Consider the following 27,545-nt stretch of genomic DNA (forward strand, 5'->3'; position numbering starts at 1 on the left):
GGAACCAAGTGACACATCTTGCTAAAACGGTCCACGACCACCCAGATGACCGTGAAACCTTCAGAGGGAGGAAGGTCAGTAATAAAGTCCATAGCCAGATGTGTCCAAGGTGCACTAGGAACCTCCAGAGGGCAAAGCAACCCTGCAGCAGGAGCATGCGAAGACTTGGATCTTGCACACACAGTACATTGGCGCACCCACTTAATGACATCCTTCTGCCATCCAGGCCACCAAAAACTGCGACCCACAAGTCTCTTGGTCTCAGAAATTCCTGGATGACCTGCCAACCGAGACTCATGACACTCAACAAACAAATCTCTCCTAAAGGTCCTAGGCACAAACAACCTCCCATGGGGAGTGTTAGATGGGGCATTCTCCTGTGCTTTAAGAATCTCATCCTCCAAAACGGAGTCGAAAGCAGCAATCACAACACCTTCTTGTAAAATGGTCTCCTCTTCCTCCTCAACACCGACCATGGGAGAAAAGCTGCGAGACAAAGCATCCGCTTTAACATTCTTGGTACCCGGGATGTAAGTAACGGAAAAATTAAACCGTGAGAAAAAAAGTGCCCACCTAGCCTGACGGGCATTCAAGCGCTTGGCAGCATCAAGATAGATCAGATTTTTATGATCAGTGAAAACCTGAATGGGAAATTCAGCACCTTCCAAGAGGTGACGCCAGTGTTCAAATGCGAGTTTAATCGCCAGCAATTCCCGATTACCAATATCGTAATTGAGTTCAGTCTCGGAAAATTTTTTTGAAAAAAAGGTACAGGGATGTACTCCATCCTTGTTTTCCTGAGACAACACCGCACCAACCCCCACCGAAGAAGCATCAACCTCAACCAAAAACGGCTTAGTCACATCAGGCTGCATAAGGATGGGAGCAGAGGTGAACCTCTCCTTTAAAAACACAAAAGCTTCAATGGCCTCAGAAGTCCACTGAACCGCATTAGCACCTTTCCTGGTGAGATCGGTCAGCGGTTTGACATTAATAGAAAATTTTTTTATGAATTTTCTGTAATAATTGGCGAAACCCAAAAACCTCTGTATCGATTTCAAACCAATAGGCCTAGGCCATTCCTGCACAGCTTGAACTTTAACCGGGTCCATCTCAAAACCTTCACTGGAGATAATGTAGCCCAAAAAACTAATTCTCTGTACAGCGAACTCACATTTCTCCAGCTTAGCAAAAAGCGAATTGTCCATTAATAACTGTAATACCTCACGTACGCTCCGCCAATGAGACTCCAGATCCGGCGAATAAATCAAAATGTCATCCAAATACACAACCACATTTTTGCCGATTAAAGGTCTAAGGATATCATTAATAAGATTCTGAAAAAATGCTGGAGCATTGGTGAGACCAAAAGGCATCACCAGATTCTCAAAATGACCCACAGGAGTGTTAAAAGCAGTCTTCCATTCATCACCCTCCTTCATGCGCATCAAATTGTATGCCCCCCGGAGATCAATTTTAGAGAACCACTTGGCCCCCACTAACTGGTTAAATAAATCAGGAATCAATGGCAGTGGGTAAGGATTGCGTACAGTAATTTTATTAATCTCACGAAAGTCCAGAAATCCAACAGCCACAGGAGACTTGGAAGGCCTAATGTGACCGGCGGCCAAGCTTGTCTGTATGTATTCCTCCAAAGCCTTTCTCTCAGGAATAGTAAGATTAAATAAACGACTCTTAGGAAGAGTCGCTCCAGGGACAAATTCAATGGTACAATCATAGTCTCTATGGGGAGGCAAAACCTGCTACTCCTCCTCAGAAAAAACTCTCCAAAAATCCTGAATAGGTACAGGCAATTCCCCTCTATCCACAGCAGCAATGCGCCCGTTACAACACTTGTCATAACACTTAGGGCTCCAGGACTTAATTTCATTGGTAGACCAATCCAGTACAGGATTGTGCAATTTTAATCAGGGTAACCCCAATATTACTGGAGAAGGCAAATTATTCAATACCACCAAATCCAAATTCTCTTGATAAATACCATTAATAGTGAGGGGAAATTCACAGACCTTGTGAGTAACACTCTTCAAGGGAGAGCCATCGACAGAAACCACAGCAATAGGGGATGACAAAATTTTAGGTTCTAATCTAAGTTTTTCCAAGAATCCCCCATCAATCACATTCAGAGTAGATCCACAATCCACAAATACCCGAAATTCAATTAATTCATCCTGAGCAGCAGTAGTGGCAGATAGGAATACTCCCTTAGAATTTAAACAGGCAATACGGGCATGACTGACCATTTTTTTTTCTTTCTTCATACGAAGCACACAGCTCTTAATAAAATGGCCAGAATTTCCGCAATAGAAGCACAAGCCTTCAGAAAGTCGGCGGTCTTTTTCCTGAGAGCGGAGTGCCATCGCCCCAATTTCCATCGGCTCTCCATTGTCAGCACAGAACCTCTCAGGACTCGAAGCTGACATAGCAGAGGATTTGCTCTCATTAACCCTTGCACGCAGTCTCCTGTCCACCCGTATAGCTAATTGCATTGCCTCCTGCAAGTTTCCCGGTGTGGGATAAGCAATCAGTAAATCCTTAACCCTTTCACCTAGCCCTGCAAGAAACAAGCTTTTCAAAGCTGAATCGTTCCACCCCACCTGGGCAGACCACCGATGGAAGTGAGAACAATATTTTTCCACATTACCTGATCCCTGCCTCAAACGTCTTAATTCAGACTCAGCAGATGAGACACGATCAGGATCATCGTACAACAAACCCAAAGCAGAAAAAAAACTATCCACTGAACTAAAGCACGGATCACTAGGTTGGAGAGAGAAGGCCCATCCTTGAGGATCTTTGCCCAAAAGTGACATTATGAACCCTATGCGCTGTGATTCATCACCAGAGGATTCGGGTCTCAAATGAAAATATAATAGACAAGCATTTTTAAAAGAAAAAAAATCTTGTTGTTCGCCAAAAAATAGATCAGGCCGACGTACATTTGGTTCCACAAAATGCGCTCCAGAACAGCTACTCACGTGTTGTTGGAGCTTGGTCACCTCCAGAGAGAATCCCTGCAAGCGTTGAGCCAAATCTTGCACCGAGATCATGATGGAAAACTGGAGGTCTTTCCTTAGAGAAATTTCTTTTTTTTTTTTAAGGCTGGACTTACTGTTATGATCTGCTACAGAGACTAAGGAAAGACAGGAGATCTGTCCCTACAATAGAACTAAACTTGATCCCTACGATGTAACGGGGAACCTGATCCTGCGATCAGACCCGCTAAAGTCCTCGGCTAGTCTGTACGAAGACCTATAGATGTGAGGGAGGAATCCCTACAAGAACTAGGGACTGGGATAAGTTGGACACCTCCTAACAGAAATCGTAGCAGTCAAAGAAAAACACACAACAAAAAGCAAAGAGGTCAGAAGACCTAGCAAAACTAACAGAGAACGGCAACAGAGCACCAAGCTAGCACAACAGTAGTAAATACAATGAAGTCCAGCAAAGCCAGGAGGGCGGAGCCGGATTAAATAGGCAAAAATGGTCATGTGACCAGCAAACTAAAAAAAAACTAACAGGAGAGTTGTAACACCTGCGGCTTCTTCTCCAAAATCTTCTCCTCATCTGAGCACAACTACTCCATAGGAGACCGAGAATTGCTAGCCAGCAAATTAGCGCTGGAGGAGTGGCGCTACCTGCTTGAGGGGGCTCTATACCTGGTGATCATCTATACGGATCACAAAAATCTGGCATATCTCCAGAATGCCCAAAGACTCAATCCACGTCAGGCCCGATGGTCTTTGTTCTTTGCCCGCTTCGACTTCATCCTACATTTCCGCCCGGCGGACAAGAATGTCAAAGCCGATGCCTTGTCCCGATCTTTCCTGTCCTCCGATCTAGAGGAGGAGCCTATGCACATCATCGACCCCTCCAAGGTCATGAATGTGGCCCCCTTGGAGGTAACTCGTCTTCCACCCGGAAAGAAGTTTGTAGCGGTTCCAGACCGTAAGAAGGTTCTTCGCTGGGGTCATTCTTCTAAACTAGCTGGCCATGCTGGCCAAAAGAAAACCTTCCAGCTCAGTACCCGGCATTACTGGTGGCCTACCCTGCGTAAGGATGTGGTAGACTTCGTCTCAGCCTGTTCATCTTGTGCCCGCAACAAAGTTCTCAGACATTTACCAGCCGGTCATCTCCTGCCTCTTCCCGTACCTGCTGCCCCGTGGCAACACATAGCTATAGACTTTATTACCGATCTCCCTGTTTCTGCTGGTTGTACAGTCATTTGGGTGGTTGTGGACCGCTTTTCTAAAATGGCCCACTTCATTCCTCTGCCTGTTCTCCCGTCTACATCTGAGCTAGCTAAGGACTTCTTTCACCATATCTTTCGTCTCCATGGCCTACCCCTCCACATCGAGGGGTTCAGTTCACCTCACGCTTTTGGAGAGCTACCTGTAAGCTGCTGGATGTCAACCTGGATTTCTCCTCCGCTTACCACTCTCAGTCCAATGGTCAAGTAGAGCGTATCAACCAGATCCTTACAAGCTACCTCCGGCACTTTGTCAATGCCCACCATACTGATTGGGTGGACCTCCTACCATGGGCCGAATTCTCTTATAACAATCATGAGAGCGAATCCACTTCCAAGTATCTGTTCTTTATTGTCTATTATTATTATTTATTATTATAGCGCCATTTATTCCATGGCGCTTTACATTTGAAAAAGGGGTATAATACAAGAACAATTACAATAATCTTGAACACAATGTGACAGCGACTGGTACAGGAGGAGAGAGGACTCTGCCGCAAGGGCTCACAATCTGCGAGTCCATGACCAACACCCCCGGATTCCGTTTCCCATCTCCGATTCTGTGGACAACCCTGCCACGGAGTCTCTGGTCAGTGATTTTTCCACTATTTGGGAGAATACTAGGTCCGCACTTCTTCAGTCTTGCGAGCGGATGAAGAGATTTGCTGACAAAAGACGTCTGGATCCGCCTCAATTCCGTCCGGGAGACAAGGTTTGGCCTTCCTCCAAACATGTACGGCTCAAAATACCCTCCTACAAGCTGGGTCCTCGGTTCATCGGTCCATTTGAGGTCCTCAAACAGATCAATCCAGTGGCTTACAAGTTGAAGCTTCCACCCACCTTACGAATTCCCAACTCCTTCCACGTATCTCTCCTCAAACCTGCTGTCTTTAACTCTTTCTCCAATAATTCAGGTACTCCCCCTGCTCCGGTTGCTGCTGAAGACGTTTTTGAGGTAGAGAATATTCTGGCCACCAAGAGGGTAAGAGGGAAAATCTTTTTTCTGGTGGATTGGAAGGGGTTTGGCCCAGAGGAGAGAACTTGGGAACCCAAGGAGAACATCCACGCCCCGCTTCTCCTTGAAAAATTTCTTGCCAGCCCAAAAAAAAGGGGGCGTAAAGGGGGGGGGGTACTGTAGCATCGGCGTCTCTGCCTCCTGCCAGGCAGAGACACCGTCCCTCTCACCTCCGCGCTCCCTGCGCGGCGTCCTCCAGCGCTCCTCTTCCTGCAGCGGCCGGCCTAAGGAGTCCCCGGCCAATTGCTGGAGGACCTCACATATTTAAGGCACCCCGAGCAAAAGTTGTTGCCCGAGCAAAAGTTGTTGCACAAGTATACTTACCGCTGCTTCAGCCCTCAGGTCCCGTTGCCAGCCTGATTACCAGTCCTGTCTGCCAGCTTGTCTACTCTCCAGCCCGACAGTCTGCCTCCGGTCATCCGCCAGTCTGTCTATGGGCAAGTCCACCTGCTTACCAGCAAGCACCTGCCAGTTACCTGCATGCTACCTGCCGTGCCTGTTAACTCGCTCACCTGGGAGCGCTCGCCTGCTACCCATCGGTTACCTGCTAGCCTACCTGGAGGCTCTGCCGTCACTTTCCATGACCACCTGCCTGCAAGCCTAGAGACTTCCGCCTGCTTGGCCATCACTTGCCGTGACCACCTGATAGCCTACCTGGAGGCTCCTGCTGTCACTTGCTGTGACCACCTGCCTGGTAAACCTAGAGACTACCACTTCCTCTGCTGTCACGTACCGTGACCACCCGTCAGCTAAACCAGAGACTTCTGCCTGCTTGCTGTGTCCATCCATCATATAGGTCAGTCCCTGCCTTCTGACCCGTGGGAGCCACCTGCTCTCTTACAAGGTCGTCCCCAGAGTAGCACCTGGTCCCTCTGCCCGGATCCTCCCTGGTCACGGAGTCGTTAGCCGCCGTCCGACCAGGGTCGGTTCGGGTTGATATTTAGTTATGCCCCTCTGGGTTCCACCACCCGGACCCGTAACAAATATTCTCATTGAATACTTTGTTCTGTACAAAGTTGAATGTGCTGACATCAAAATCACACAAAAATCATCAATAGAAATCAAATTTATTAACCAATGGAGGCCTGGATTTGGAGTCACCCCCAAAATTAAAGAGGAATAACACACTACAGGCTGAACCAACTTTGATGTAATGTCCTTAAAACAAGTGAAAATGAGGCTCAGTATTGTGTGTGGCCTCCACGTGACTGTATGACCTCCCTACAACACCTGGGTATGCTCCAGATGAGGTTACGGATGCTCTCCTGTGGGATCTCCTCCCAGACCTGGACTAAAGCATCCGCCAACTCCTGGACAGTCTGTGATGCAACGTGACGTCGGTGGATGGAGTGAGACATGATGTCCTAGATGTGCTCAATCGGATTCAGGTCTGGGGAACAGGCAGGCCAGTCCATAGCTTCAATGCCTTCATCTTGCAGGAAATGCTGACACACTCCAGCCACATGAGGTCTGGCATTGTCCTGCATTAGGAGGAACCCAGGGCCAACTGCACCAGCTTATGGTCTCACAAGGGGTCTGATGATCTCATCTAGGTACCTAATGGCAGTCAGGCTACCTCTGGCGAGCACATGGAGTGCTGTGTGGCCCTCCAAAGAAATGCCACCCCACACCATTACTGACCCACTGCCAAACCGGTCATGCTGAAGGATGTTGCAGGCAGCAGATCGCTCTCCACGGCATCCCCAGACTCTGTCATGTCTGTCACATGTGCTCAATGTGATCCTGCTTTCATCTGTGAAGAGCACAGGGTGCCAGTGGTGACTTTGCCAATGCTGGTGTTCTGTGGCAAATGCAAAGCGTCCCGCACGGTGTTGGGCTGTGAGCGCAACCCCCATCTGTGGACGTCGGGCCCTCATACCACCCACATGGAGTCGGTTTCTAACCGTTTGTGCAGACACATGCACATTTATGACCTGCTGGAGGTCATTTTGCAGGGCTCTGACAGTGCTCCTCCTGTTCCTCCTTGCACAAAGGTGGAGGTAGTGGTCCTGCTGCTGGGTTGTTGCCCTCCTACGACCCCCTCCATGTCTTCTGGTGTACTGGCTTGTCTCCTGGTAGCGCCTCCAGCCTCTGGACACTAAGCTGACAGACACAGCAAATCTTCTTGCCACAGCTCGCATTGATGTGTCATCCTGGATGAGCTGCACTACCTGAGCAACTTCTGTGGGTTGTAGAGTCCATCTCATGCTACCACGAGTGTGAAAGCACAACCACCATTCAAAAGTGACCAAAACATCAGCCAGAAAGCATTGGTGCTGGGATGTGGTCTGTGGTCCCCACCTGCAGAACCACTCCTTTATTGAGGGTGTCTTGATAATTGCCAATAATTTCCATCTATTGTCTATTACATTTGCACAACAGCATGTGAAATTGATTGCCAATCAGTGCTGCTTCCTAAGTGGCCAGGTTGATTTAACAGAAGTTTACTTGGAGCTATATTCTGTTTAAGTTTTCCCTTTATTTTTTTAAGCAGAGTATATATCCCACTGATATAATTCAGCTCAGAGAGTGGTTACTGAAGGGGGAAGAGAGGATTCAATAGAATGTCCAGTCATGTGCTAAAACAGGTTTTGCTAGGATGGTTGGAAATGAACAATGGTCCCTTGCCAGTGGGCAGGGAATAAGACATAATTTCCTGTCACAAGTAGCTGGACGCTTCCTCTTGTGTGGAGGGCTTAAAAGCTCCAGAGCCAACCACATTGCTCGCTCTAATACTGGACCACCATGAGACATGTGCCTCTCTCTAACTCTGGATGACGACCATGATAAGGAGATCTGGATAAGTATTGTCCCCTGTATCCCCTTACTTACTAGACTCTGCACACAAAGGGATAGTTAATGTTCGATGGGAGGGCTGCTTATTGGATGTAACGTGGGTGGAAAATATATTAGGTAATTGGGAATTGTATATCCTTCTTGTGTGATACTGTTATTATTGTGTACTGTGTTAGTAGTATATTAACTATAGACTTTTGTGTAATAAATACCTTTCATTAGTACAAGGTTTTGTCTCAGTTGGTATATAGTATAAGGCACAGATAACGTTAAGGCATAACTTAGTGGATATTAATTATTAATAGTCAAGTTTGATGTTAATAGTTAATAAAGGACCTCAAAGGAGGTGTAGGAGAATTCCCCCGTTAATTACGGGTATTTTTGGAAGGAAACCCGTTTTTTTACAGCCTCTGTAATGGTAAACAAAAGTTTCTGTACCAAATATTAAGTTCTATTTTTCTATTGTATCAAAATACTTGTTTCATGCAATAAAATGCTAATTGATTATGTAAAAAATACAATGTGATTTTCTGGATTTTTATATATATATATCCCTAGCCCCTTTTGTGATGTATATACTCCTAGCCTCTTTTGTGATGTATATGCCTTCAGTGATGTATATTCCCCTACCCGCTCCTATGATGTATATATGCCCCTGACTTCTCCTGTGATGTACATGCACCAGCATCTCTAGTGATGTTCACGCACCAGGTTCTCCTGTGATGTATGTTCTCTAGTGTATCCTACATGATGTATATGCTGCAGCCCCTATGTCTCCTATGTCATGTATATAGCGCCGTAGTGGTGTCTCCTATGTGATATGTATAGTGCAGGCTCTCCACTGCTTGAGTTCTATAAATGTAACGTGAGCAGTGATTTCCCCGTGAGGAAATCTGCAGTGTAATATGCATTTGTATTCAGAACTTATTGTAGCATGTTCTTTTCAAAATTAATCGCAAAGAGTCGACTGCTTTCCAGACCGACATTAATCTGGAAAAGTAGTTGCAAGTAGCAATGTCATCAATATCATCTAACATCACAGCCACACCAAGGAGAAGCAGCTCCAGCCATCATATTTAAGGGTGAGTTAATTAAATGTTTGACCAAATATAGCAGGGTAAATTTTAACTTGATAATTTTTAAGTGAGTGATGGTGATGGTCTAAATATCCAAATTGTCCCTGGTAAAAAAAAAAGATTCCTCATCCCTATTTTAGAGAAACTGGGTCCACTTTCCTGAAAGTGGAAAACCCCTTTAAAGACTGTAGAGCCCCATGTAAAGTAATAACAAATCGATACTCACCTATTGCAGTGGCACAGTTCCAGGAACTCTTATCATTGGCAGGTCACATGACATTGTTGGATCACGCAACAGCAGCAGCCAATCACTGAACACTTATTACTGTAGATGAAGAGATCACGTGACAAAACAATATCCAGTGTCACGCTGAGAATGGCATCACAGGAAAAAAGCCACTACGAGAGGTTTTGATTATTTTTATTTTACATGGTGCATTGAACTGATTAAGAAAATATAGTTCAGTATCTCCAAAAAGGATTTTTTGTACTATCCAATCCACCCGCCTAAACTGTGTACATGGTTATTGCTCTCCAAAAGATAATGTCATCCATACCTTTATGTATGCAATCTATTGCTACCTGACCAACAAAAAAATTTAATAACAATATTAGCAAATAATTCCAACTATAAATGTAGTATAGCTCTCCTGATAACCCATTATGCTTAACTCATGTGCATGCATTACAGTAGCTTAACGATCTATGGTTATAACCACTCATGTGGTGAGAGTTAGTTGCTAGGGGTCGCAACAACGGATACCTAAGCTACTAACTACAATGCCTGCAAATGGGGTAAACGACATAGTTTATCAGGAGAACTATACTATATTTCTAATTGGAGGTATTTGGGTCCATATGCCGAGATCACATCTTTCTCAGCATATGATGACTGATTTAATCGATCATGTGCCTTTAACAGCTGCAGGTGGAGCGTTGCTCTGCCTGCAGCTGTTTAAGTATTAAATCCTGCTGTCACTCATTGACAGTGGGATTTAACACACAACAGCCAGAAGTGTGACATTCATTCCGCCCATTGGCCGATGGGTTGTCATGGCAGCTGGGGGTCTGCTTATGACCCCCATTGCCTGTCATTATGAATCTACTGTGAATGCCTGCTTGCTGCCAGCGTTTATAGGAGATCGTGATTTATGTATAGCACAGTCGATCGTAGCTTAAACTCCAACTCCAATTCCCAACTCCAAGATCCTATTCCAACATGTAGTAGGTGTAAAAATAATATTAGCAAATACCTCCAATTAGAAATATAGTATAGTTTTCCTGATTCACTATGTCTTTTCCCTCATATGCAGGCATTGCAGGATCTTAGGTATGGTTACAACCACTAGCAACTAGTTAACTGTCACTATATCAGTGGTCGTAACCATGAATACCAAAGGTCCTGCAATGCCTTCACATGAGGAAGAAGACATGGAGAATCAGAAAAACTATACTACATTTCTAATTGGAGGTATTTGCTATTATTATTACTAGTACACCTATTACATATTGGGATAGAGTCTTGGAGATGGGAATAACCCTTTAAATTCTCCTGAGGGACCTATTGAAAACAGCAAAAAGTGTGAAAAAAAGTTTTAAAAAAATCTGAAAAAAAAAAAATCCACAAAAGTTCAAATCGGCCCCTTTTGCCCCATTAAAAAAAATAAAAAACACACATATTTGGTATCGCTGCATTCAAAAATCTCTGATCTATCAAAATATAAAATAAATTAATCCAATTGATAAACAGCATAATGAGAAAAAAAAATTGTAACCACAGAATTGTTTTTTTTGGCGGCCACAACATTGCAATAAAATGCAATAAAAGGAGATCATCCATCACTCAGACCCCGAAAAATGAAAATGCTACAGGTCTCGAAAATTGGCAACATAAGTTCAATCTTTTTCTCTTACAAATATCCGAATGTTCTTTCACCGGTTAAATAAAAAAAAAAATATTATATATATACACACATACATATACATACATACACATGTTTGATATCTGATCAAAAACAATTGTGGAATTGCACTTTTTTTTTGCAATTTCAACACACTTGGATTTTTTTTTACTGCTTTCCAGTGCATCACATAACATGAATGATGTCTCCAGAAGTACAACTCGTCCCACAAAAAAACAAGCCCTCATATGGCTATGGGGACAGAAAAATAAAAAAGTTATGGCTCATGGAGGAAGAGGAAGACAAAACAAAAATGGAAAAACCGCAAGGTCATGAAGGGGTTAAAGTGGAACAATTCCATTTTTCTCAGAATTACAGATTACTACTAGGGTTGAGCGACTATGTTCTGTCCGAGTATTTACAGCTGCTCGGTGATATGTTTGGATCGCTCCCTTGTGCATGATTTGCAACTGTTTGACAGCTTTATTACATGTGAGGAATGTGTAAGAAATAGACATTCCTCACAAGTAATAAAACTGTCAAACAGTCGCAAATCATGCACACTGGAGCGATTTAACCATATCACCGAGCAGCTGTAAATACTCGGAGCTCGGCCCGAGCATACTCGACGAAAGGGTTAATAGAACATACTCGCTCAACACTAATTATTACTCATTGCACTAAGCGAGCTCTGCCGTGTTCTCTACTAAACTCATGCATAATGGTAACATCATAACAGCAATAACCATTCGGTAACAGTTTAGTAAAGTATGCGGGAAAAGTGGAAAGAGTGGAAATGTAGGCTTATGTATTTCTACTCCGGAATTTTGGGCCCAACCTTAGTGCAAAGTCGGGCCAATAGGGGGGCATTGGGATCACTTATGAGTGGTTTAGACACTAACCGATATTTAATAAAATCACCAGACTGGGGCTGCCCACTCTTTTTAAATAAAAAAGGCAGCCCTAAATTGGCGATAAGTAGTGCTTAAACAATTGGCAAAACATGTTGATCACTTTATTAATATGAGAGGAAGCCACTTATTTATTAGTTGCTATAAACAATTCCTCCAATATTCGTCTGCACAAGCTTTATACATGGGGCACTGTGTATAAAAAACCGTGTATGAATAAAAACTTAAGCCATTTAAAGAAACTTGCTTTTTACTTGCTGTTCTGGAGCTTTGACATGTGAAACCATTCCTGGCATATTTACACTATTCCTATGTAAGTATTTCAAGAAGACATCAGCATTTCTTCGGGCCAAAGTGCAAGCCTACAAAAAAAAACAAAAAAAACAAAAACTTGTAAGCATAACTATTACAAAATGTGAAACTTTAAAAACAAAAAACAATTAACTTAAAGCGAAATTGTCAGAAGGATTTTGCTAAGTAAACTACAGGCATTGTCATGTTGGGGCAGTTACACTGATTAAAATGATACCTGAGGTGAAGAAATCAGTCTTGTGGTTCTTGTGTAATCAGTGTTTGCAGTTCTGAGTTAATGATATGCCCGCGCTCTGGGGCGGGACTGTAGGCAGGGTCTTATCCTGGTGTTCTAGGCCAGATGAAAACCTGCCCACAGGCCACCCCAAAGCATAAGTATGTTCATCATCACAGAGACAACCAGCCAGAGAGAGAGAGAGACAACCAGCTAGAGCGAGACAGACAACCAGCTAGAGAGAGAGAGAGAGACAGCCAGCCAGAGAGACAGCCAGAAAGAGACAGCCAGCAAGAGAGTGACAGCCAGCAAGAGAATGTCAGCCAGGCAGCCAGAGAAAGACAGCCAACCAGCCAGAGAGAGACAGCAAGCGAGACAACCAGCCTGAGAGAGAGAGAGAGCCAGCCAGAGAGGGAGACAGCCAGCCAAAGAGGAAGACAACTAGAAAGGGAGAGACAGCCAGAAAGACACATACAGATAGACAGACAAGAGTCTCTGACTGGCTATCTGTCTGGCTGCCTCACTCTGGCTGTCTCTCTCTCCCTCTTACTGGCTGGCTGTCTCTCTCCCTCTCTGGCTCGCTCTCTGGCTGGCTTTCTTTCTGTCTCTGGCTGTCTCTATGATGAGAAACATACTTGTGCTTCGAGGTGGGCCTGTGGACAGGTCTTTTCTTGCTGATCTGGCCTAGAGCACCAGGATAAAACCCTGCTTACAGTCTCACCCTGAAGCACTAGCATCTCATTAACTCAAAACTGAAAACACTGACTACACAAGAAACACAAGGCGGATTTCTTCACCTCAGGTATCATTTTAATCAGTGCAACAGCCCCAATATGACAATGCCTGTAGTTTACATAGCAAAATCCTGCTGACCGATTGCCTTTAAGGTCTAGAATCCTAAAAAGTAGTATCCTACAAACGTGGTAAAAATTAATTTGTATCATACTTATTAAAGTCAGGGTAAGGATCAAACGCAGCGGTTTATATGTAGCGGTGATGTAGCACAATCACAAAAGTTTCAGTAGTTTTATAATGGATTATTAAAAATTGAGTGTATGTAACAATTTACATTCAATTTCTCATAACCCATGTGAACACAGCTGTGATCCAATGGGTTCATTATTTTTATTACTCTGTCAGTTAAAGGGGACCTGTCAGTTGATTCATGCTGCCTAAACCATGGGCAGAATAAGTCAGCCAGGTATAATTTTCCTCTGAAAAGCAGGGGACCTTAGCCAAGACTAGACTGGCATCACCCCCAGCTGGCTTTTCCCAGCTCAGCTCCAAGTGATTGATAGATCTCTTGTTGAGTACACTCATGGCAGAGACTTGTCAAACATGTGTGGTGTTGCTGGTAAAAGCTGGCTGAGGGCAGCGACAGACATTTCAAGTAAGATTTCTGGCATTTTAGTAAAATACTGACCTGGCTGCAATCATGTAGCCCATGGTTTGGGAAGCATGAATTAGCTGACAAGTTCCCTTTAACATTCATTAATGTGTGTATAGAGAGTATTATCATACTTACCAGTCACAGTCTTTCCAGCGCTGCTCCAACATCATTTGACCATCTGTTTAACCAATCGGCTTACAAAGTGTCTTCTGTGTGGAGGTTACTTTATCAATGTAATTCTATCAGACTCAGAACGAGGCTATGAGAGCCTTTTCTAAATACTGAAAACTTATATTGGAAAAGTAACCTCTGCCCGACACAGAAGACGCTGTGTGACACATGTGGTCACCTAATGCCAGACAGGACATGGCTGCCGCTGGAAAAGGCAGAAGACAGATAATTGTGTGAATTACCATGTTACCCCACTCCCCTGCATGTCACAGTGCTCTATGATATGCAATTGGAGCAGCCAAATCCAGGCACTGTGACATGCAGGGGAGGGGAGAAATATTGTAATTCACATAGGAGGCGGGGATATCTTCCAGTCCCCGGGACTGGAACACATCAGAAACTTGTAGGAATAAAAAGACATTTCACAGCAACAAGACCTCTAATATGAGGCATACAGGTAGGTAAAGATTTACATTTCTATCACCTGTATGCCCATATTAGAGGTCAGATATGTGCCAGGGAGTGGCAGATTCCCTTTAAAGTATATTTGTCAATAAATTTCACAATTCAATTTTTGTACATTTTAAATATATCTCGTAGACGTGACAAGGTTACTGTACTTATTCAAACACAAAAACACCAAGCCAACAGCAGTGTCCCTCGTCGCTGCTGCTAAAACTTTAACCCCTTTAATCCTGAAGGTGGTTTGCATGTTACTGAACAGGCCAATTTTTACAATTCTGACCACTGTCACTTCATGAGGTAATAACTCTGGAACGCTTCAACAGATCCCACTGATTCTGAGATTATTTTTTGTGACATATTGTACTTCATGATAGTGGTAAAATTTCTTCGATATAACTTACAATTATTTGTGAAAAAATCTGAAATGTGGTGAAAATTTCGCAATTTTCAAACTTTGAATTTTCATGCCCTTAAATCAGGGAGATATGTCACACAAAATAGTTAATAAATAACATTTCCCACACGTCTACTTTACATCAGCACAATTTTGGAATCAAAATTTTGTTTTGTTAGGAAGTTACAAGGGTTAAAAATTGACCAGTGATTTCTCATTTTTCCAACAAAATTTACAAAACCATTTTTTTAAGGACCACATCAAATTTGAAGTGACTTTGAGGGGCCTTTATGACAAAAAAATATCCAAAAGTGACACCATTCTAAAAACTGCAAAGTGTTCAAAACCACATTCAAGAAGTTTATTAATCCTTCAGGTGCTTCACAGGGATTTTTGGAATGAGGAACAAATCAATGAATATTTACCTTTTTTCACAAAATTGTTACTTCAGACCCCAATTTTTTTTATTTTCGCAAGGGTAACAGGAAATAATGGACCCCAAAATTTGTTGTGCAATATCTCCCGAGCATGCCAATACACCATATGTGGGGAAAAAACACTGTTTGGGTGCACAGCAGGGCTCAGAAGGGAAAGAGCGCCATTTGACTTTTTGAATGTAAAATTTGCTTGAATAATTAGCGGACCCCATTATGCGTTTTGGGAAGCCCCTTACGTGCCTAAACAGAGGAAACCCCCCACAAATAACACCATTTTGGAAACTAGACCCCTCATGGAACTTATGTAGATGTGTGGTGAGCACCTTAAATCCCAGGTGCTTCACAGAAGTTTATAACATTGAGACGTAAAAATTCCATTTTCACATTTTTCCCACAAAAAAGTTTTTCAGCCTCCAATTTTGCATTTTCATAAGGGTAACAGGAGAAATTGCACCATACCATTTGTTGTGCAATTTCTCCTGAGTAAGCCAATACCCCATATGTGGGAGAAAACCACTGTTTGGGTGCACGGCAGTGTTCTGAAGGGAAAGAACGCCACTTGACTTTTTGAATGTAAAATTTGCTTGAATAATTAGCGGACGCCATGCTGTGTTTGAAGAGCCCCTGATGTGCCTAAACAGTGGAAACTCCCCACAAGTGACTCTTTTTTTGCAAACTAAACCCCTCAGGGTGAGCACCCTGAACCCACAGAAGTTAATAACATGGAGCCGTGAAAATAAAAAACAAAATCAAACTTTTTTGTCAAGGATTTTATCAAGGTGTATAGTGAACATTTTGAACCCAGAGGTATGACACAGAATTTGATAACATTAGGTCATTATATTGAATGAGTTGTCATTAGTCTTGAAAGCAAGTGCTCGCTGCTTGAGTTTGCATCGGGTACTCGGGTATGCACCATGTATTGCGGGTGCTCTAGTGACATGTTCGAGTCCCCACCCCACATGTTTCACGGTTGTTAGTTACCCCTCCAAAAAAAACACGTGGGATTCCGAGTCAAATTTTTTGGCCGCGAAGCATATGGCGCGGAGAATAGAGAATGTTACTCGAGCACCCAGTAAGCATTTGTGCTCAACACTAGTCGCCATATCGTGATCATTTTTTTTCTTTACTGTTGAAAAAATCCCAACCCCAACACAACCCTTACCCTAGCACAACCCTAACCGTAGCACAACCCTAAACCTAGAACAACTCTAAACCTAGCACAACCCTAATCCTAGAGTTTATTTTTTACGCCGTTCCTCGTGTGGTAAAAGTGATTAGACGACTTTATTCTTTGGGTCGGTGCGATTACAGCGATACCAGATTCATATCGGGTTTTTATGTTTGGCAGCTGTCATACAATAAAGGACGTTTTTTTTAGACTAGTTTTTTGCAATAACTTTTCCATATTTCGGCTGACAGTCATGTAATGGCTTGTTTTTTTGCGGGAGAAGTTGACGTTTTTCTTGGTATCATATTCGGGCATGTGGCATTTTTGATCACTTTCCATTCTGGTTTTTGTGAGGAAAAATAAATAAAAACCAACAATTCAGAATTTATTATTTTTTATGCCATTCCGCGTGTGGTAAAATTGATAAGGCAGATTTATTCTTTGGGTCAGTACGTTTACAGAAGTTTACATTTATATTTTTTTTATGTTTTGCCCCTTTTCACAATAAAAACTATTTTAAAGAAAAAATATTTTTTTTGTATTGCTTTATTCTGAGAGCTATAACTTTTTTATTTTTTTGGCTGATGGAGCTGTATGGCGGCTTTTTTTTTTGCTGGAAAAGATGTTTTCAGCGGTACTATTTTTATTTACAATCATCTTTTTTATCTTTTTTTAGTCCATATTTTTTTTGGTGGTATGATGATAAAGCATCGTTTTTTGCTTTTTTATTTTATTTTTTTACCGTGTTCACTAAAGGGGTTAACTGGTGGGACAGTTTTATAGGTCAGGTCGTTTTGGACTTGGAAATACCAAATATGTGTACTTTCATGGTTTTTTGTTTTTTTCATAATATTTATTTATGGGTACAGTATATTTTTATTTATTTTTTTTAAAAAATTATATTACAATTTTTTTTTAACTTTCTGAGATTTTTTTTACTTTTATAATTTGTTCAATTATGGGACTTTCATTTTTTGCAGTTTGATCGCTTGTAAAGCATAGGGATGCAGAAGCATCTCTATGCTATTCTGCGTGTCAGAACTGCACAGGTAGAAGTTACTTTGATGGCACACTGCGTATGATCAAAGTACATTCCTGCTGTCTGGTAACACGGATGTCATCATGACGAAATCGGGTCACCATAACAACTACCGGGACCCAACACAGACAGCGCGGGACTTCGGAGACGAGGTAAGTACAGTGGGTACGGAAAGTATTCAGACCCCTTTAAATTTTTCACTCTTTGTTTCATTGCAGCCATTTGATAAAGTCTAAAAAGTTCATTTTTTTCTCATTAAAGTAAACTCTGCACCCTATCTTGACTGAAAAAAAACAGAAATGTAGAAATTTTTGCAATTTTTTTAAAAAAAGAAAAACTGAAATATCACATGGTCATAAGTATTCAAACCCTTTGCTCAGTATTGGGTAGAAGCAACTTTTTAAGCTTGAGTCTTCTTGGGAATGATGCAACAAGTTTTTCACACCTGGATTTGGGGATTCTCTGCCATTCTTCCTTGCAGATCCTCTCCAGTTCCGTCATGTTGGATGGTGAACGTTGGTGGACAGCCATTTTCAGGTCTCTCCAGAGATGCTCAATTGGGTTTAGGTCAGGGCTCTGGCTGGGCCAGTCAAGAATGGTCACAGAGTTGTTCTGAAGCCACTCCTTTGTTATTTTAGCTGTGTGCTTAAGGTCATTGTCTTGTTGGAAGGTGAACCTTTGGACAAGTCTGAGGTCCAGAGCACTCTGGAAGAGTTTCCTTCAATTTCAACCAGTCGTCCTGTCCCTGCAGCTGAAAAACACCCCCATAGCATGATGCTGCCACCACCATGTTTCACTGTTGGGATTATATTGGGCAGTTGATGAGCAGTGCCTGGTTTTCTCCACATATACCGCTTAGAATTATGACCAATAAGCTCTATCATCTTCTCATCAGACCAGAGATTCTTATTTCTCATAGTCTGGGAGTCCTTCATGTGTTTTTAAGCAAACTCTATGCGGGCTTTCATATGTCTTGCACTGAGGAGAGGCTTCCGTCGGGCCACTCTGCCATAAAGGCCAGACTGGTGGAGGGCTGCAGTGATAATGGACTTTGTGGAATTTTCTCCCATCTCCCTACTGCATCTCTGCAGCTTAGCCACAGTGATCTTGAGGTTCTTCTTTACCTCTCTCACCAAGGCTCTTCTCCCACGATTGCTCAGTTTGGCTGGACGGCCAGGTCTAGGAAAATTTCTGGTGGTCCCAAACTTCTTCCATTTAAGGATTATGGAAGACACTGTGCTCCTAGGAACCTTGAGTAATGCAGAAATTCTTTTGTAACCTTGGCCAGATCTGTGCCTTGCCACAATTCTGTCTCTGAGCTCCTTGGGCAGTTCCTTTGTGCTCATGATTCTCATTTGGTCTGACATGCACTGAAAGCTGTGAGGTCTTATATAGACAGGTGTGTGCCTTTCGAAATCAAGTCCTATCAGTTTAATTAAACACAGCTGGACACCAATGAAGAAGTAGAACCATCTCAAGGAGGATCGCAAGGAAATGGACAGCATGTGACCTAAATATGAGGGCCTGAGCAAAGGGTCTGAATACTTATGACCATGTGATATTTCAGTTTTTCATTTTTAATAAATTTGCAAAAATTGCTACATTTCTGTTTTTTTTCAGTCAAGATGAGGTGCAGAGTGTACTTTAATGAGAAAAAAATAAACTTTTTAGAATTTACTAAATGGCTGCAATGAAACAGAGTGAAAAATTCAAAGGGGTCTGAATACTTTCCATACCCACTGTAGGTCGCGATTACCTCCCCTTGCTCCCGGAATGCTGCAATCGACTTCTATCGCAGCATTTCAGGGGTTAATGTGCCGGCAGCGGTGCTTGACCGCTCCTGGCACATCACATCGGGTGTCAGCTGTGAGAATATGCTGACACCCGGCGACGATCGTCCCGCACCTCTTGTGTGCGGGTGCGATAGCAGTGGGCATAATAGTATGTACATGGTCCAATAGGCCCAGGTCAGTATGACTTACTATTACTGACCACGTCAAAAGGGGGTTAAAGGGGTTGCCCACTACTAGGACAACCCATTCATGAAGTAAATTTTTGGCCCAGATAAAATAAAAACACCTATACTCGCCTCCCGTGCTAGCGCCGTTCCCATGGTGTTGGAACTCAACTCTGCCCAGGGGATCTTGTGCGGTGTTGTGATACAAGGCCCCGACACCCAATCAGCGCAGGCGCCACTGTCCCCACGTACGTACTGGTTGAACATGAAGAGGAAGTTTGGGATGCGGCTGCTCTCTGACATCTTCTTCATATGCAGTTCGTACGTAGATGGGGACAGTTATGCCAGTGTAGCATGCACAACACCGCACGAGTGCCCTGGGGAAAGCGAGTGCCGACACAGGAAGGGAGTATAGTTTTTTTTACTTTATCGAGGCCTAAATTTATTTCAAGAAGGGATTCAACCTAGATACAACCAAAAAAGTTTTTAAGGCACTTCCATAATTAAAGACAATCTATCATAAATGGGAAGTAGACGCTATAATTTCAAAAAAGTATATCAATCTTTAGTATTATATTTTTAAAAGAGACAACACATGTTAAAAAAAGTTAAAAAGGGGAAAGAACTAGTAGAGTAATTCCATCCACAGATCACATACAAATTATTCCACCAAGTGGAGCTCAAATTAAATTTCACAGCATTGATGTAAATTCATATCACATATTCCATATAGGCAAGTAGGAACATTCAATAATGCTCAAAATATGGGGAAAGTTAAGACCCAACAATATTATATATGGGAGAGGAATCATATGCCCCCCACTTACCAAAGTCTACATTCAAATCCAAGTGAACATCAAATACAATTAGTAAGTGGTATTTAATTATGTTTGCTGAGCAACTAACAGTGGCAGAACGCCTAACACAAAGCTCAGACATATAATCTAAAGAGATTACCAAAGTGCCTTTTTATAGTGCAAGATGAAAGAAATCCATGTATCAAACAGAGGTATGTAGGCAAAAAGCATTAAGTGCTGTAATGAAAGGTATATCAGATAAATAGATAAATAAATAACCGTGTTGTGTATGACCTGAGAGGAAGAATATCTAGCCTCTGGTGGATATACTTTTCTGAAATGATGGCGTCTACTTTCCATTTATGATAGGTTAGTTCAAGAAGGGGCTGTCCTCGCAGCATATTGGTTTCAGTAAAATGTATGGGATTTATATAAATCTCATGGCCACTGTATTGCTTTTTATGTTGTGGAAACTGACTAAGGCTATTTGCCCACGATGCAGAAATGCTCCGGATTTTTCCTGAGCGTTTCTGCATCTCCCTGGCAGAAAAAACGCATGCGGATTGTACCTGCGGATTGTACATGCGTTTTTCCTGCCAGGGACATGCGGATGTGAAGGGTTCTTCACATGCATTTCCGCATGCGGGTTAAGAAGCGCTTTTTTTAGCATCACTTGGAAAGTGCTTGTCAACTTGGTCACACTATATAAATCCATGCAACCGGCCGTAAAGAATGGTAAAAAATAAATCTATACTTACCTTCCGATGGCCCCCGCAGTCTTGCTTCGCTCCGTCCTGGCTGCCGGCAGATCGCGGTACACTGAAGGACCTGCCGACGTCAGCATCGCGTGACCCGTCACATGACTATGACGTCAGCGCAGGTCCTTCAGGCCACCGCGATCTGCCGGCATGGGAGGACGAGCGCACCGGGGGCCATCAGAAGGTAAATATAATATTTATTTTTTATTTTATTCATTTTTTCACAGGTTCTATGGTACCCGGGCCTAGAGGAGAGTCTCCTCTTCTCCACACCCAGGTACTATACGCACATTGGAACGCATGGAATGCGCATCTATATATACAGTGATGCAGAATCCATGCGTTCCAATGCAAGTCAATGGTGGCAAAAACGCAGTGTTTCCGCAAAATAATTGGTAGTGCTGCGTTTTTTTCCGCAATGATAATCCGCAGAGGAAATTTTCGTAGCATGTACACAGCACATGTGGATTTTCATTGGGGAACATGGCAGACCTTCTACCATGCGTTTTTTAAGCGTTTCTGCAGCATTTTTGCCGCTGCGGAAACACTTAAAAAACGCATCGTGGGCACACAGCCTTAAGATGCGATTTTGCAATCTGTAACACATTAATTTCCCTTGCATTAAATATACGCTTATTTAGTGTATTTTGCTCTTAGACAAGATGAGGAAAATCCGCCTATAAACGCATATCTTATTTTATTGAAATTTATGGAAATGTGATAAAAAGGAAAGTGATCTGCACATGATTTTATCAATAAAGTTCTACGAAAGTTAAGTAACTGGAAGTTTCCAAAATGAAACAGTTTTATATCAACTTGAAAAACCAAAGAGACAAAAACTGAAGCTGAAAAAACGCAATAAAAACACATGTAAAAAATGCATTAAAAAACAAATGAAATGAAGCTGAATAAAATGATACATTGATATCTGAGATCCGATGTCTTATTCCAGAGAAATCCATGTTTTTTCTTATATGTAAATGACCTCTTCCAGGCTATGGGGAGGATGTTGCCTGAAAGATAAGTCAGCCTCCCAAGAGTATTTTAAATAAAAAGGGGAGTTACCAGTGTAAATTAAATTTGTCTTCTTGCAATCACATGCTTTGCAGCTCTCTGAGCTCTGCTATATTGCCACCCCATCTGCCTGTGAGATAGAAGCTGCATTACGAAGAGGAACCTGCAGATGTGTGAGTTACAATCACGCACATATGTGCAGTGAGATCAATGAGCAAGCTTTAGACATCACAACTCTGGAGGCAGAGTTATCTTCTAGGCAACATACTGCCCATAGCCTGGAAGAGATAATTTACATAAAGTGAAAAAAGTTGATTTATCAACAACAAGGCATCTGATATGAGACATATAGGTATGACTCTTTTCAGCAGTCTATAACTTATATGCCCACATTAATAGTTTAGATAGGTTAAATGTGGTGACAGATTTTCCTTTAAGCTTGACAATGTATTCATGTACTGGTGGTGGTTCTGGTGATGTATTCATGTACTGATGGCATTTCTGGTGATGTGTTCATGTACAGATCACGTTCTCATGTATTTCTGTATTGATGGTGGCTCTGGGTATTTTGTACTTGGTACTCTGTGTGTTGATAGTGGTTATGATACTGTATTTCTGTACTGTTGGTAGTTCTGGTGTTGTATCACTCTATTGTTATTGGTTCTGATGCTGAATCCCTGTACTGTTTGTGAAGTAGTGAGGAGAATAAAATATGAGGGTCATTATATGTCCCTCAGGATGCGCATAGAGGCATACTGAGCTCGCTTGAGAGCACTGTAGTTACAGCCACACCCGTAGTTACAATGCAAAATAAAAGAGAGAGTGGATCTGGTCAAACTATTAGACCAAGTCAAATTTAAGAAAACCTGTCATGAGCTTTTTTTTGGAGAGATCTGTAGGATTGGTAGTGGGACAGATCTCTCCCTCCACTCTGGGTCTTAGGAGTGGCCCATGTCCACAAAACTCATTTAAACATTCAGTTAAGGATTGGGTGTGTCAGTGTTTTGTTTGCAAGCTGCAGAGCAAGAGTTTTTTGCAGGACAGGTCTGTGTGACTCTGAACTCAGGCTAAAGAAGGCAAAGCTACTAACGCACCCACAAGTGATACAGTGGTGCAGTCCACCATGGCAACAGGCTGATATGGATGGTCCGACTGCAAATGGAGGGTAAAAGTTCTGGATTTATTTTGTAAGTTTGATAAAAAAAGACGTTTAAGTTGGACTTTCTTGGGTCACTGCCTCATTGCTGCATGGACATGAAAGCTGCTGCCTTACATGTTATTGGTTCGGATCCTGTACATAGTTAACAATCCATAACTTGTCAAATAACATGATACATGGCTATGCTAATAAAGTATTGTGCCCTCTGACAAATTAAGGATTACTACATCTGTATCTATGTTGGGAGCATTAATTATTTAATTATACAATTAGGCACTGTAGCATGCCAAATCCTAATAGCGAGTAATATACTCACTGTAAGGTTTTGGCTGAGATTTTCTTACTTTTAGTCACATGCTCACTTCCTTCTCTTCCTGCTTTTCTCTGTTCCAGAGGCAGATAATGTCCTTCTCTTTGGTGGGTCAGCATGACAACGGTCCCACTAGGTTAGGACCCAGGAATCAAGAGTTGAAGTTCTTGTAAAATAAAGGCCTCAGGCAAACAAAACAATGGTCCAAGAGTTCATAGGTGCCATCAATTTATCGTCAACCCTGTTAGGACATTGGGTTTTCCATCCCCCAAATGAAAGTCCTTTCGACAAGCACACAGCTCATTGGTCCTCCATCAGTCCTTGGGATGGGGACACAGTCCTTCTCCTTACCTCTGCCCACAAGACAGGCACACAGTTCCTCCAATGCATTTTCCTCTACTGACTGGGATCTAATCCAGGGCTGAGGGTGTAGGGCCCTCCAGCAACTGCGACGTTTAAGTAATCCAGCAGGGGAATGCACAACGGGCGCAACAAAAGTTGGAAGAGGGGCAACACAAATTCTTGGCTGTCCACGGCCTTGTCCTGAATTTTGTAGGTGTTCGACACGCTCAAGATCTGGGCCAACGGACATGTGTGCAACCAGCCCAACTGGGCCGGCTAGACGTCAGACTCCTTTTGTGATAAGCTCTCAAGCGGCCAGACTCAGATCCAGGTTTCCTTTGCTTCCACTCTTATCACGTAGACTGCAGAGTGAGGTCCTTGGGCCAAATATACCTTGGTTGGGTAATATGCGGCCTCTGTCAGTCACGTGATTCTGCTTTCTCTCGAAGTTTCAACTGAGCTTGAGGCAGTCTCTCCACTGGGGATTCTGAATCTGTCCCTTGAGGATGCCACATTCTTGGGGGTGGTCACCTCTGAGCGAGGCTGAATGGTTGAAGATGTTTTTTTGGCTCCCTACTGGACCCTTGAGACTGATCACAAACCAACTTCAGGGAGTGTCCTTTTTTATGAATTGGGACACGCTCGCCTTCGTGTCGACCGGGTTCCCGCCGAAGTGATATGGCATTAACGTAGACCTTGTGCCCAATACTCTCCTCCATTACAAAGTTGAACCCCCGCCCGCGGTGTAAGTGTACTACAGTACCCCAGGTCATTTGCAGCACCAGATCTTCTCCACAAGGCTGGTCTAGGTGGGCCAGTACTCACGCTTCCCTCTCCTTTGATGATGTACAAAATCCATTCTGCCTCCATAGAAAGAGGATTCCCTCTGGGTGCAGGGACTGTCACAGGGACAGACACCTTGGTGGGATGCGGGGTCTGGATCAAGGATGAGTTCATTTTGGGCATTAGTGGGGTCCACTGAGCCCTCAAGGCTCTATGGCGTTCGGCCCATCCGCGAGCAAGAGGCCGAACCAGGGTGTAGGCCTCAGCCTCCGATTCAGAATTGAAGCATCGGGCGACTTTCTCCTCGGCCAAGCCACCCGGCTTCACTTCTTGTTCCACAAAAGCCAATGAGTCTCCACCACTCACTGCATCCCAGTCCCCCTCAATTGGAAACACTATACCAGATCCCAGTGTGCTCCATCCACGTTCTTCGGTCTCCATGTCTTCTCGCTCTTCCTTCTCTAACTTACAACCCACAAATTGTGCAGTTTCTTATGTCCGCTTAGGCCCGTCATTGCCCCGCCTTTTGCTGGGTGTAGTCCTCTATTACTCACCATCTCCTTTCTTGATTATCTCTGTCAGTTTCCTGGGGTCACATCTTCCTGGGTGGATCTTCTCCTTCCATCTTACTCTGTGACAACAGTCACACCCTCTGTAGGCATACGTCTTGAAGGGCTGTACACCACGTCACGCTCTTTTGCTTCTCTTTTGCCCATGATTGGTGGGTCCGTCTAGCCATTTTGTGCCACTCACGGCCATTTTGCAATGTTTGATGGGCACCATCTTATATTGTGTAACAGTCGTCATATTTCTTGTACCCAGAGTTTTCCCTGCACTATGTTGTTCCTTCAGCTTAAAGACTCGATTCTGCAGACTATGTCAAGTGTAATATGACGTGGGCGAAGCAACTCATCTTAAGCGCCCGGCACGCTACATGAAATGGTGGGTCCTGGCTGGGTGTGTGGACTTGTGCTATGAGGGCCTTACACTCATGCAGGTTGCCTGGAACTGATGTCATGGGTTTGTCAGGACAAGGTGTTCTACAGTTCATTGAAGGAAACCACCATTCAAAAATAAAGTCTTTGCTGAACGGTAACTTGGTAAGGGTTATATTTATTTTACTAATAAATGCTACTAATAATACTAAGCTATAGCACCATTAATTCCACAGCACTTTATAGACATTTTCGACACTGCCCCCATTGGGGCTCACAATCTCGATTCCCTATCAGTATATCTTTGGCAGTGTGGGAGAAAACCGGAGTACCTGGATGTGACATGAAGAAGTAGTGCTGCTGCTTCAAAAGCATCCAGCAACTATTAGAAGTAACACAAGTACAGGAGACAGTAAGTGTTGTGCTCCAGAAGCATCAAGCAACTAGAGGGGTGAACACAGTCACAGGAGAGGGGGAGTGTTAAGTAGAGCCCCAGGGGGATTGTGGGGGAAGTTGTTTACTGTCTGGCTTGAGCCTAAGAAAAAGGTGGTGCGTGATCGGTATCTCACAGAAGGCAAGTGAATAGAATTCAAGTCAGGAGGGAAGCTAAACAGTGCATAGTATTATCGGGCAGAAAAATAAGGACTGGAAAGAATCATCTTCACACCGGGATCATCTGTCTCATCAAACCTCCCCCCCCCTCCATCTCCGTGCAGGATAAAGAATGCGGTTCACTATTGAGCCCTTGGGAAGGAAAAACCTGTGGTTGTGTATGCACTAAAACTGTGCTGTACTGTGCTACCGGATAATAGACTGTGTACTGCTGTGCTGCAAAGGAGACTGTACTGTTATTACTAAGGTGTGTTGCTCAAAGAGACATTGGCATTGCATTGGCCATGCCTCATTAAATGTTACTGTTCTACCGTTTCTGAAGACTCTTGTCAGATGTATCTGGTCAGCAACTGAATCTATCGTGTACCTGAGAGAAACAGCAGCTTATGGTTGCCCTGAGTAATGGTTCCCCAGGATTCCAACGAATTCATGAAACCTGTCTTGCCCTATCTGAACCTAGAGGCGTGCGTGTAACATTGGTGGCCTGTACGGGGAATCCTGAGCGGTAATTAGCGTGTAGAGGGAGAAGAGGAAAAAAGTGTCGGGAAAAACACAGCAGCACAGCACCTCAACTGAACTCTGCTACACCAGATAAAGTGGACCAGCCCTAAAGAAAAACTCACTAGCAGCAATGTGGAAATACAAATGAACACAATTAGTGAGCTGCTTCTTCAGCTAATTTGTGAAGAATTGAGAACAGTAGCAGACCATTTAAAGATGTCAGTAGAACAAATTTCTAAAGCACACAACCGCAGGCAACTGTTAGCTGCCATTAATGCAAAAATGGATGAGCTGGGGGAGAAAGAAGCTGAAGGCGTCATGGGGACATTCCTCCAGGAACTAACACAGTTTCTAACCAGGTTGAAGTTGGAGGATGGAGGGGCGGCACCAATTACCAAAAGCGGGAATCTCCGTCCACAGAGTCAACTACAGGAACTGAAAGAACAATTCAAAGCCCTAACAACAGCCCTGCAGGAATCGACCGAAACCTCTGAATGGGTGATAGACTCAGAAAGGACCTTTAACTTGCTCAGGTTAAATAAATCAGGGAGACAGTCCTCTCTAACACCACAAATCACCATGAGGAAATAATTCAAGATCCTTGGACAGATTGGAGAGTGTGAACGGAAAGAGAGACTGTCTTATAGGAACTTGTTGCACCAGATCGATGCAGGTTTACAGAAAAACTACCAGCCAGATGAGATCGTTGAGGGGGTCATGAAAGCCATCAACCCAGAACTCAACCTCAGTAATATGCTAGAAATGAAAAGTCAATTGAACTTGCAACAGCTGAAGATGATTTTAAAAGGGTACTA

At 43.3% G+C, this 27,545-nt stretch overlaps 1 protein-coding gene across 7 annotated transcripts in view; it reads right to left on the minus strand.

Annotated features, from left to right (window-relative positions):
• The window catches only part of LOC141265383 (triple functional domain protein-like), a 1,868,493-nt gene that overhangs the window by 1,038,939 nt on the left and 802,009 nt on the right, over positions 1 to 27,545 (minus strand). For all 7 annotated transcript variants that reach the window (XM_073678400.1, XM_073678401.1, XM_073678399.1 and 4 more), the window contains one exon: positions 12,217 to 12,331. In XM_073678400.1, coding sequence (XP_073534501.1) covers positions 12,217 to 12,331 — 115 coding nt within the window. The remainder of the gene's footprint in view (positions 1 to 12,216; positions 12,332 to 27,545) is intronic.

This window comes from Phyllobates terribilis, unplaced genomic scaffold (genome assembly GCF_046119375.1).
Source record: "Phyllobates terribilis strain yellow unplaced genomic scaffold, ASM4611937v1 Scaffold_4__5_contigs__length_816908805, whole genome shotgun sequence".
Lineage (NCBI taxonomy): Eukaryota > Metazoa > Chordata > Amphibia > Anura > Dendrobatidae > Phyllobates > Phyllobates terribilis.